The 12991-nt window shown below is 47.6% G+C and overlaps 1 protein-coding gene across 1 annotated transcript in view; it reads right to left on the bottom strand.

The window, feature by feature from the left end:
• Window positions 1-12991, bottom strand: part of ap4b1 (adaptor related protein complex 4 subunit beta 1) — a 31721-nt gene that overhangs the window by 1684 nt on the left and 17046 nt on the right. Inside the window, exons 10-12 of the mRNA XM_063894182.1 lie at window positions 3849-4056; window positions 3449-3763; window positions 43-195 (exon numbers count right to left, since the gene is read on the bottom strand). Coding sequence (XP_063750252.1) covers window positions 43-195; window positions 3449-3763; window positions 3849-4056 — 676 coding nt within the window. The remainder of the gene's footprint in view (window positions 1-42; window positions 196-3448; window positions 3764-3848; window positions 4057-12991) is intronic.

The raw sequence follows: 12991 nt of genomic DNA, 5'->3' as shown, positions 1-12991 counted from the left end.
AGTCAAAATAGAAACAGAGAAGCTTTCCTTCCATCTTATTACCTTGCTCAGTATGCAAATCCTGTCGCTGCAGCCACAGATGCTCAAACTCCTCCGGGCTGAGAACCGGAGTGAGCGACAAACTGAGCGGGGGGGGCGCACTGGATCCCAGTCCCTCAGTCGAGGCGTCTGAACACCCACTGGCTCTGTCTGAGGCTGGAAAAGATATGGAAGCATGAAGACGGGAATGATGGGAGGTCAAAGGGAATGATGGGAAGAAGGGGAAAGAAGAAAGGATAAGGATGCAGCAGGTGGACAGCGGGAGAATTAATTTTTTCCCAAATAGTTTGGCCTTTATTGTCATTGAGCTAAGAACACAGTTAGCCACTGTAATACAGTTTTGCTTTCAATAAAAAATGTTATACAAATGTGTTCTCTACACACAGTGGCTGTGGTTCAATTCGCCATAAGGTTGAACTGTCAATTTGTCGGTTGTTTGAAGTTTGTTAATGTTACAAACATCTATTCTTTTTTTTAATGCTAACTAATGACACCCTTTGTTCTTCAAAGTTACTTTCAGCTAAATCATTTATTCTTAAGAACTGCCAAGTATGGCAACATTTAACAACGACCCTCAACACATTGCGGGGGGAAAAGCAGGCTTAAGAACTGGAGGGTAAATGCCCTTTAATGACCAAGCAGTCTCCTTCTGGCTCCCTGGTTGAGTTACACATTGCGTGAGTCTAGAACAGGGGTGCCCAACCAGTCGATCGCGGTCTACCAGTCGATCGCGGTCTACCAGTCGATCGCGGGCTGAGTTCTAGTCGATCGCGAGAAAATGTTGTGTGTAGGCTATCCTCCTACTGTTGTGTAAAATGGGCCTAAATTAAAACATCTTAAATAGGCACAATGAACTGCTGATTGCGTGAAGCAGTGTGTAGATTTGTACAGCTATAGTAAAGTAGATCAGGCATAATCACAGAATAAATCTCACGCGCTTCTTTCTATCTGCGCGCGCAGGGTATGGTTGTTAGGTTGTAACTAAAGACTGTGCGGAGCTTGAGAGTGCACGTTATGATGATCAAGTGCAAAGCATCTTGTCAGAATTTGACATGCGCTTTACTGACTTTGCATCCATTGAGCCTGTTGTCAGTTTTCTCAGTTTTCCATTTGGGGAGAATATAGATGTGGATTGTATAACGTCCAAAGTGGCATCACTCTTCAACCTGGATAGCGGTGCTATTGAGAATGAGATCCTCACACTAAATAATGACATTGAGCTCAAATCAAGAGCTACACCTGACACAAATGTCCAATTCTGGAATCGAATGCAGAAAGAGAAGTACCCCAACCTCAGACAAACTGCAAAGAATTTGACTTTTTGGATCAACATATTTGTGTGAGTCTGCCTTTTCACATATGAAAATCATTAAGTCAAAATACAGATCCACCATGACTGATGACCACCTTGCGGCCTGCTTACAGCTGGCACTCAGCTCCTACTGTCCGGACTATGAGAGACTAGCTTCCTCCTCTCAGTGCCAGAAGTCCCACTAAGGTAGAGAACCACTTTTCCAACTTGAATTAGGCATTGTATTAAATGGGTTGTATGTTGTTGTGTTGTTACGGGCCAGTCCTAGGCCTACTTGTACTTATTCTTTGCACGACGTACATTTACTTCAATACATGTATTATTATTGTTAAAGCTTGATATTTGTGTCAGAACATTGTGTTATTATATAGGTGCACAATTAATTGTGGCTACGCTATGGCTTTTGATATGGCTTGGTAGATCTCGACACACTATCAACTTTAAAAGTAGATCTTGGTTCAAAAAAGGTTGGGCACCCCTGGTCTAGAACAATCCTAAGGAGCTGCTGAAAGGAAATGGTGGAAATCAAAACTCTTTGAGTTTCTGCAGCCAAATGCACTTTCTTTCAATCTAAAATGTAATCTTCTTTGTCCAACCCAAAAAAACTCTTCTCCATCTTTTCCTCTCTTGTCGAAACCCCCCTCTTCCCTTCTGCAGTGCAATTTTGTCAACTATTTTAAGAAAAAAATAAATGACATATGCTTCACTTCCCAACTTACCCACTGACACTACCTGCTCACCCCCCACATCACCCATCCACAGTCTAACTTCCTTCTCCCCCTTTCTCCCAATGAGGTCCTCTCCCTCATTGCCTCTGGTAAGAGGTGAGGGTAAGTCATCTCCTGAAAAAAGCCCCTCTCGACCCCTTGGATGTAACAAACTACAGACCTTTCCCTCTTCTTCCATTTCTTTGTAAATAACTTGAGCGTGCAATCTTTAATCAACTTCCTTCATCAGAACAACCTTCTTGATCCACATCATTCTGGTTTCAAGGCCGGCCATTCAACCGGCCCTACTCGCACTCACCGAGGAACTGCACACTGCTAAAGCTGCCTCCCTCTCCTCTATCGTCATCCTTCTGGACCTCTCTGCTGCTTTTGACACAGTGAACCACCATATCCTTCTAAAAACCAAGAACTAAAAACTCCCCAAGAACTAGGAGTCTCAGGCTCTGTGCTCTCCCTGCTCTCATCCTACCTCAACGATCGCAGCTACAGGGTAACATGGAGAGGGTCTGCGTTTCTTCACTGGGGTCCCACAGGGGTCTGTCCTGGGTCCACTCCTCTTCTCTTTTGACACTAATTCTCTTGGTTCTCTCATTCACTTTCAGTGCTTCTCTTATCACAGCTATGCAAATAACACAACTAATTAAATATTTTCCCTGGTCTGAAACCCAGGTGGTCTCACACATCTCTGCTTGTCTGGCAGACAACTCTCAGTGGATGGCTGCTCACCACCTGAAGCTGAATCTAAACAAGACTGAGCTGCTCTTCTCCCCAGGTTCTCCCACACCAAACCTCTACTTCCCTCCCTTCACTGGGTGCCAGTGGTTCGCAGAATCCGCTTCAAGGCACCGGTACTGGCCTACCGAGCTGTGAAGGGCCTTGGTTAAACCATACAATCCAGCACGTGCACTTTGCTCGGCATCAGCCAATCGGCTTGCTTCTCCATCTCTGCGAGTGGGAAACAGGTACCCCTCATGCTTGAAGTGAGTATATCTGTATATCCTTGTTGTTCAGAGTTTGATTCTCTATGTTTATTGAACCTAACATGAACCTAAATACTTGATGGCAAACACTTTTTAACTTTTCTAAGCCTGTCTTTCTCGGTTTTCCCTGGAAGTGTTTAAGGGGGTTTACTGCATTCTTTCGGATACATCAGCACTGGGATCTGTTTTCACTTGCATACAAAAATCTAAAATGTCATAGGGAAGATCTGTTTGTCCCAGACTAATTTGATATTGTGTCTATTTTGTCACATTAGTATCGAACCCCCCAGCTAAATTGAATATCATGGTTTCAGAATGTTGTCATCCGCTTGGTTCCAAAGTTCAGTTCTTCAACATCCCTAACAGAGCATTTCAATGTCTTCACTCACCTGAATGAAGCTTCCCAATCTGGCTACAGTCCAGTGTGTCTGAGAGGTCACTGTTAGGCTTGGGGTCAAAGGTCACATGTTCAGGGCTTCCTCTGCTGGGGGGCTCTGCCTCTACAGTGCCCTGCTTCAGAGGCTCCAGAGTGTTAAAACTGCATGCCCAGTGGCTGATGGGTTCCGCAGGGCGGCCAATCAGAACACCCAGTGAAGGGTCTGACCTCCGTCCCTGGAGGACCTTTTGTGTCTCTTCTATCCCACAACGCAACAGGCGGTAGTAGAGTAGCGCCTGGTCACGCACGCACATGTCCGTCTCCTCCTCTGGAAAACACAAAGAGTGTCTACAATGTCATCTCTACCACACACACACACACACACACACACACACATACACACACACACACACCTATGCAGTAGTGCAGCAGTCTTCCCAGCATGTCTTGCGTCTCAGCAGGCCGGCACAGAAACAGCCTCATGGTGGTGGTCAGCAGCTCCATCTTAACTCCCAGAGAAGTCTCGCTCCTCACTCCGTCAATAAACACCTCCAGCGTGTAGGGGGCGCTGGAGACCCGCTCCCCATAAACAGCCAGCAGCCACAGCAAGGCCTGCCTGCCCTGATGGAGAAGGAGGAGAGGATTCAGGGTGTGGTCCAAAAGTCTGAGTCTAGGAAGGTTCCTAACCGTGGGAAATGACGTGGAGTTCCTAAGCAACAGCTAAGAGCTGCTGGATTCTCTACATGATAGGAAAGGAGCTTCAGTGCTTTCCTATTTATGTCCTTTAACTTAAACTTGACCGTCCTTCAGGAAAGAAAATAATGATGTCCCACAATACCTTCCAGCAGCAACATTTAAAGTCACACGCCATTCAGGTGTTCACGGAAACGACCGATGGTACCCGGCAAACACAGATCAAACCGTTACAAAGCTTATTCATCATTAAAAAAAAAAATAATAATAATAAATGTAACATTGATTAATTCATTTAACTATATTACAACAAGCTTAGGGCCATGCAGTTAAAATATAACAGGATTTATTCTACGTCATTTTCTGACACACCCTGTTTTGTTTTGTTTCTCATAGGAAAATGAGGGGGAGAGTTCATGCAGTCAAACCAAACAGAAAGTTTGAAAATCAAATATATTTTACTTTAGTCATATTCCCATACAAGCTTAAAAGCAGCCAAACATGATCGACAATCGAGTAATCCCTGGTTTTAGCTCTCGACAAAAAGCATCGATGCTGTGTGACCAACCCATCTCAAAAGAATCAGACTAACGGAAAGTGACACATGCCCTTTAAAACTCCCAAGCCCTGGGCCAGTCTCTCATAATTCCACCAATTATGAAATTCAATGCCAACAATTACTTTGTACAGGTGGCATCACCATATCTGGACAAAGACTGTTGATAATCAAACTTAAACCCAAAGAATTCCCAGAACTGCTTCTGCAGAGCATGTGCCAGATTTACCCCCTCGCTCTTTTTACCTTTCTCTCCCCTTCAGGCTGGATAAGCATTGAAAGGACACTTTGTTTGTTTTCCATTTACAGAGGCAGGGCTGTGCACCAACACCGATCAGCTAGCAGGCCATGAGGAGATATCAGCTGATCTGACAACAGGTGTATTGTGTTAGCATCGCTGACTGCACCTTTCATTTGTGAGTGTACAGTGATTAGGTTCAGGGATGTGAAGTACCTAAGTAGATTTACTCAAGTACTGTACTTAAGTACAATTTTGAGGGACTTGGGCAGATTTAGATTAAAGATGTGGAATATGATCAACCCTTAAATCAGACTTTAGTTCACCTGGAGTAAATTCAGCAGCTACTCTACAGTATACAAAGCCATTCAAACTAGCTGCACCTTTACCAGCTTTGAGAACACTTTAATGATCAATAATTATCCATCCATCCATCCATCCATATATCTTCTCCCGCTTTTCCGTCAGGGTCGCGGAGGTAACAGCTCCAGCAGAGAGCCCCAAACTTCTCTTTCCCTGGCCACATCAACCAGCTCTGACTGGGGGATTCCAAGACGCTCCCAGGCCAGCAAAGAGATATAGTCCCTCCACCTGGTCCTAGGTCTACCCCTCGGTCTCTTCCCAGCTGGACGTGCCTGGAACACCTCCCTAGGGAGGCGCCCAGGTGGCATCCTCACTAGGTGCCCGAACCACCTCAACTGGCTCCTTTCAACGTGAAGGAGCAGCGGTTCTACTCCGAGTCCCTCCCGGATGACTGAACTTCTCACCTTATCCCTAAGGGAGATGCCAGCCACCCTGCGGAGAAATCCCATTTCGGCCGCTTGTATCCGCGATCTTGTTCTTTCGGGCATGACCCATCCTTCATGACCATAGGTGAGGGTAGGAACGAAGATGGCCCGGTAGACAGAGAGCTTTGCCTTCTGGCTCAGCTCTCTTTTCGTCACAACAGTGCGGTAAAGCCCATCTCACGCTCCATTGTTCCCTCACTCGAGAACAAGACCCCGAGATACTTGAACTCCTTCACTTGGGGTAAGGCCTCATTCTCTCCCTGGAGTGGACAGTCCATCGGTTTCCTGCTGAGAACCATGGCCTCAGATTTGGAGGTGCTGATCCACATCCCAGCCGTTTCACACTCGGCCGCGAACCGATCCAGTGATTGATAGATAGATATTGTCACATACATGCACACACCAAAATTGGTCCTCTGCATTTAACCCATCCTAGTACTAGGAGCAGTGGGCAGCTATTGTGCAGCGCCCGGGGAGCAATGGGGAGGGGGGATTGGAGGTGTCCGGTGCCTTGCTCAAGGGCACCACAGCAGGGCATAGGAGGTGAACTGGGACCTCTCCAAGTAGCAGTCCACTTTCCATATTTTTTCAAGTCTGTTCGTGGACTTGAACCGGCGACCCTACGATTCCCAGTCCAAGCCCCTACTTACTGAGCCACTGCTGAGTGCTGAAGGTCACAGACCGATGAAGCCATTAGGACCACATCATCTACAAAAAGCAGAGGTGCAATCCTTAGCCCACCGAACTGCAGACCCCCTCCCCCAAGACGCCTCGAAATCCTGCCCATGAATATCACAAACAAGATTGGTGACAAAGGCGGAGGCCAACCCTCACCGGAAATCGGTCTGACGTGCTGCCGAGGACCCGGACACAGCTCTCGCTTTGGGAGTACAGAGATTGGATGGCCCTGAGTAGAGACCCCCTCACCCCATACTCCCGCAGCACCTCCCACAAGTATCTCCCTGGGAACCCGGTCATACGCCTTCTCCAAATCCACAAAGCACATGTAGACCGGATGAGCGTACTCCCAGGCCCCGTCCAGGATCCTTGCGAGAGTAAAAAGCTGGTCCGTCGTTCCACGACCAGGACAAAATCTGTATTGTTCCTCCTCAATCCTCAAGGTTCGACAATCGGCCGGAACCTCCTTTCCAGCACCTTAGAGTAAACTTTCCCGGGGAGGCTGAGTAATGTGATGCCTCTGTAATTGGCACACACCCTCTGATCCCCCTTTTTAAAAGTATTTCATGATCCACACAAATGTTTTTCAATGCACATAAAAATGTGTTCAGTTTCACATACAGTGGGGCAAAAAAGTATTTAGTCAGCCACCAATTGTGCAAGTTCTCCCATTTAAAAAGATGAGAGATGCCTGTAATTTTCATCATAGGTACACTTTAACTATGAGAGACAGAATGGGGGAAACAATCCAGGAAATCACATTGTAGGATTTTTAATGAATTAATTGCTAAATTCTTCGGTAAAATAAGTATTTGGTCACCTACAAACAAGCAAGATTTCTGGCTCTCACAGACCTGTAACTTCTTCTTTAAGAGGCTCCTCTGTCCTCCACTCGTTACCTGTATTAATGGCACCTTTTTGAACTCGTTATCAGTATAAAAGACACCTGTCCACAACCTCAAACAGTCATACTCCAAACTCCACTATGGCCAAGACCAAAGAGCTGTCAAAGGAGACCAGAGACAAAATTGTAGACCTGCACCAGGCTGGGAAAACTGAATGTGCAATAGGTAAGCAGCTTGGTGTGAAGAAATCAACTGTGGGAGCAATTATTAGAAAATGGAAGACATACAAGACCACTGCTAATCTCCCTCGATCTGGGGCTCCACGCAAGATGTCACCCCGTGGGGTCAAAATGATCACAAGAACGGTGAGCAAAAATCCCAGAACCACACGGGGGGACCTAGTGAATGACCTGCAGAGAGCTGGGACCAAAGTAACAGAGGCTACCATCAGTAACACACTACGCCGCCAGGGACTTAAATCCTGCAGTTCCAGACGTGTCCCCCTGCTTTAGCCAGTACATGTCCAGGCCCGTCTGAAGTTTGCTAGAGGGCATTTGGATGATCCAGAAGAGGATTGGGAGAATGTCATAAAGATGAAACCAAAATAGAACTTTTTGGTAAAAACTCAACTCGTCGTGTTTGGAGGAGAAAGAATGCAGAGTTGCATCCAAAGAACACCATACCTACTGTGAAGCATGGCGGTGGAAACATCATGCTTTGGGGCTGTTTTTCTGCAAAGGGACCAGGACGACTGATCCGTGTAAAGGAAAGAATGAATGGGGCCATGTATCGTGAGGTTTTCAGTGAAAACCTCCTTCCATCAGCAAGGGCACTGAAGATGAAGCGTGGCTGGGTCTTCCAGCATGACAATGATCCCAAACACACCGCCAGGGCAACGAAGGAGTGGCTTCATAAGAAGCATTTCAAGGTCCTGGAGTGGCCTAGCCAGTCTCCAGATCTCAACCCCATAGAAAATCTTTGGAGGGAGTTGAAAGTCCGTGCTGCCCAGCGACAGCCCCAAAACATCACTGCTTTAGAGGAGATCTGCATGGAGGAATGGGCCAAAATACCAGCAACAGTGTGTGGAAACCTTGTGAAGACTTACAGAAAACGTTTGACCTCTGTCATTGCCAACAAAGGGTATATAACAAAGTATTGAGATGAACTTTTGTTACTGACCAAATATTTATTTTCCACAATAATTTGAAAAAAAAATCTTTAAAAATCCTACAATGTGATTTCCTGGATTTTTTTTTTCTCATTTTGTCTCTCATAGTTGAGGTATACCTATGATAAAAATTACAGGCCTCTCTTTTGCCGCACTGTATATCTCTTCGCTGGCCTGGGAGCGCCTTGGAATCCCCCAGTCAGAGCTGGTTGATGTGGCCAGGGAAAGAGAAATTTGGGGCTCTCTACTGGAGCCGTTACCTCCGCGACCCTGACGGAAAAGCAGGAGAAGACGGATGGATGGATGAATTCTTGACACATTAGTGATGTGTTAGTATTAACATGGAAGTAATATGGGTGGCATGTAATGCTAGTGTTTGCTGTCAAGTTAGCTATATAATGCTAATAGACTACCTAGGATTTTGACCTTAAATAGCTAGCATTAGCCATAAATGTTTTAACTTCTTTCATTCTCTTGTTTTCTTTTTTAGGGACAGCTTAGCAAGAATGAATCCAAAGTTTCCTGCTCAAATTATTATTCAAAAATATATTCCATTGTGTTTAATGATGGAGTGGAATTGAACCTTTAGAGCTGACGTTAAATAGGAATCAACTTTATTTATAAAGCCCTTTAAAAACAGCCGCAGCTGAAACAAAGTGCTGCACATGGATAAAAACACGTAGCACAAAACACAAAAACAATATAAAAACAACAATAAAAAATCAATAACAATATGAAAACAACAAGACCAATGAAACAAATACAGGAAAATAGTCTCATGCTGGGTTAAAAGCCAAGGAATAGAAATGGGTTTTAAGACGAGTTTTAAAAATGGGCAGTGAAGGGGCTTGTCTAATGTGCAATGGGAAGTCATTCCACAGATTAGGACCGGTAGCGGAAAAGGCTCTATCCCCTCTGAGCTTCCGTTTAGGCCTTGGTACCTCCAGGAGCAGCTGATCAGCTGACCTGAGGCACCGGGCAGTAGTGTAACGATGCCAGTCTAGTTTAAAATCACTGTCCATCTTAAAACCCAAGTTTGTGACTGTTGGCTTCCTGTAGTGCTCCAAGGGGCCCAAGTCAATAGGAGGGGGTTCACAAGAGCCACTGGGACCGAACACCATCACTTCTGTTTTGTTTTCATTACATTTTAAGAAGTTCATGGACATCCAGGCTTTAATGTCTTCAAGACATAACAAAAGTGGTTTCAGAGAGAAAGCATCCTTCTTCTTCAGTGGCACATAGATCTGGCTGTCATCAGCGTAACAATGAAAAGAGATACCATGCTTTCTCAGGATTGAACCCAGGGGCAGCAGGTACAATGAGAAAAGCAGGGGCCTTTAACCCGCTGGGCGGGGTTAAGAACAGTTTCAATGGTTTTAAATAACACACGCGGGTTGTGAGAATTAGAGTCCATAAGGTTAGCCAGGTATTCTCTTCTGGCCTGTGCTCTGGTAGCAGCGCCAACAGTCCATTAGGATTTGATAGAAAACCTGCAGCTTGTCCTTCTTCCACCTACGTTCAGCTTTCCGGCATTCCTGTCTAGGTGCGCGAGTTCTCGCATCAAGCCAGGGCTCAGGTTTAGCTTTGGGCTGCACAGTTTTTAATGGAGCCAGAGTCCAGTATGGTTTGGCAGGAGGAGTGACACCAAGAACTGAGCTCCTCCGTGTTTGCAGATGTTAAGCCCGAAGGGATACACAGCTGGTTAAAAGCAGACAAAAACTGACCGGCAGTGACAGGATTTAAAATCCGACAGCTCCGAGCAGGAGCGCCAGATTTAACTGCAGCGCGGGAAAAGGCAGCTTCAAACATCACAGGCAAATGATCAGAAAACACATTGTCACAGATTTCCAGGTTGGACACAGACAAACCATGAGAGATATTCTTCTCTCTTTTTGCACTACTTTATTTATCTTATTGGCATGTATGTTGAGTTGTTGGAGGAGCACGCGACATAAGATTTTCATTGCCAACATATACGTTGTATCTGCTGTGCATATGACCAATAAAGCCTTGAAACCTTGAAACCTTGAAACCTTGAGAGAGGACAAGGTCTAATGTGTGTCCATGTTCGTGTGTGGGACCAGACACACACTGCACCAAATGAAAAGAGTCAATAAGGCTTAAAAAGTCCTTCACCAACGGCTTGTCAGGACCAACACACATGAATGTTAAAATCCCCGACAAGGAGGACACGATCATACTTGGGCATAATTTCAGCCAGCAGAACAGAGAACTCATTTAAGAAGTCCTTATTGTATTTAGGGGGTCGGTAGATGACGGCACACAGCACAGGATCGGAGCGATCCATCTCAAATAACTGTGCCTCAAAACTGGAAGAGGAGGATGAGACGGCGCGCTGCTTACATTTAAAATCACTTTTATAAACAGTCGCCGTTCCTCCTCCATGGCCCAACGTCCGCGGGGAGTTAAAATAAGAGCAGCCAGCCAGTAAAAGTTCGATCAGAGGGCTGCACTCACCGGCACCGATCCAGGTCTCTGTCATGCAGAGAAAATCCAGGCCGCGAGAGTTGAAGAAATCCTTCAGGATAAACGTTTTGTTTGCCAGTGATCTGGCGTTCACCAGGCCGATCCTGGCGGGCGCCGGGGGCTGCAGTTCGGCGGATCTGCGAGACCGTGGCAGCGTCTTCAGAAGACTTTGGTTCACCCCGCGCTGGGAAAGCCGAGGAGGGCAGGGGCGGCGGGGCTGGAGTCCCACAAACGTTCCGGTGACCGGTACCACCCAGGCATCAATGGGATCCAGGAAACGCCGGGGCACAACGAAAGGATGGATTAATCCAAGTCCTGTCCGGGAAATGATCGACGATCCTGCCAGCCAGGCTTTAAGCTTCACCAGACGACCGCCGCGTTTGCCGCGGCGACGGAGACGCTTTCGCCGAGGAGGTAGGGCCAAGGCCCGGTACAGGTGAGTCGGGATCCCCGCCAGTAGCAGGGGCACAGTTTTCTGTCCACCATGCTCAAAAGCACCCAAAAACCTGACATTATGTCGAAGATCTAAAAGAGATTGGCGATCATACACCAGCAGAGACTTGATCTGTGTAGCGGCAAGGGTTAAAAAACACCAAAAACACAAGCCACTGTAGGAGCAGCAGGCGGCCAGGTACAAACACCGGCGCCATGTTTGTGACATCTTGATTAACCGGTTAAGGTCCTAGGTAGTCTATTAGCATTATATAGCTAACTTGCTACTCATATTGCTTCCATGCTAACAGTAACACATCACTAACGTCACAAGAATTCATACCTAAAACATATTTAATCATTCACGCAGAGCGGACCAGCGCCACGAGGAGGCAAAAGGGGGCTTTGCTCCCTCAGTTCATTTTTTTGCCCCCTCAGTTTGATCCTCATACATCCATTAAAAAATACAAAATATGTCACAATCATTAAATAACTATAAATGATTACTTCCCCCAATTCTAAGGGGCCTTAATTTTTCTTGAAACTGTCGTTAACTTACAAAGTAAAGGGACAAATAAATATATATGTGGCAGCCGGGTGTGGTTAGAGCGCCGGCTGCTGGGGTGAGGGGAGTGGTTCGGCCGGAGACCAGACAGCTGATCGGAATCAGGTAATCAGGCAGTTAATATAAAGCATGTTGGTAGCCTGGTTCTGGTCTGTCTTGCAGTAGGCTGGGTCCTGGGAAGACGACACACCCCGTCCTGGCCTTGCCCATCCTGGAAGTACCGCGGAGCTTTCTTTTGTTTGGACGTTTCGGACGAAATAAACACTATTGTTTTTGCCCAACCTCGAACGCTTCCGTCTCTTGCCTTTTACCTGAGCCATCCTGCTCACAGTGGCACCTGAACAGGGACCTGAACCCCTCAGATGACGGAAGGAGAAAGCCCGCTGGGCCAGGCCCTCCAGCGTCTCGCCCTCATGCAGGAGAGCACCACTGCCCTGCAACGTCAGCAGAGCGAGGCTCTCCTCAAAATTGCCTCCAGCCAGCGGGAGGACCGCGCTCTCCTGCGGGAGCTGCTGCAGCGTCCGGCCACCCGGGAGGCCGAACCGGTGACCAACCCCGCCCGGCCGCCGCAGATTGCCCTCCAGAAAATGTCAGCCGACGACGACCCAGAGGCTTATCTGGACATATTTGAGGGCACTGCGGCGGTGTGCGGGTGGCCGGAGGAGGAGTGGGCTGTGCGGCTTCTTCCCCTGCTGGCCGGGGGAGCGCAGCTAGCCGCCCACAGCCTGCCAGCGTCCGATCGACATGAGTACAAGCAGCTGCGGAGGGCCATCCTGGACCGGCTCGGCAGCACGCCAGAGGGACACCGCCGCCGGTTCAGGGCCCTTCCCTTCGAGGACGCTGGCCGCCCCTTCTCCTACGCGAAGCAGCTCCTCGATGCGGCGAGGCGCTGGCTTCAGCCGGGGATGCGCTCCGCCGAGGACGTCATGGAGCAGGTGGCACTGGAGCAGTTTGTCGCCGGGCTGCCATCGTCAATGGCGAATTGGGTCCATTGTCACCGCCCTGCCAGCCTGGAGGCAGCCGTTGTCCTCGCGGAGGACCACCTTTCGCTTCCCCGGCGGAGCATGAAGGAGGAGCCCCGACAACCTGTCGTCCCCGCGGGCCGA

Source organism: Eleginops maclovinus, chromosome 1 (assembly GCF_036324505.1).
Source record: "Eleginops maclovinus isolate JMC-PN-2008 ecotype Puerto Natales chromosome 1, JC_Emac_rtc_rv5, whole genome shotgun sequence".
NCBI lineage: Eukaryota > Metazoa > Chordata > Actinopteri > Perciformes > Eleginopidae > Eleginops > Eleginops maclovinus.
This window is presented reverse-complemented; position numbering and strand designations above follow the sequence as displayed.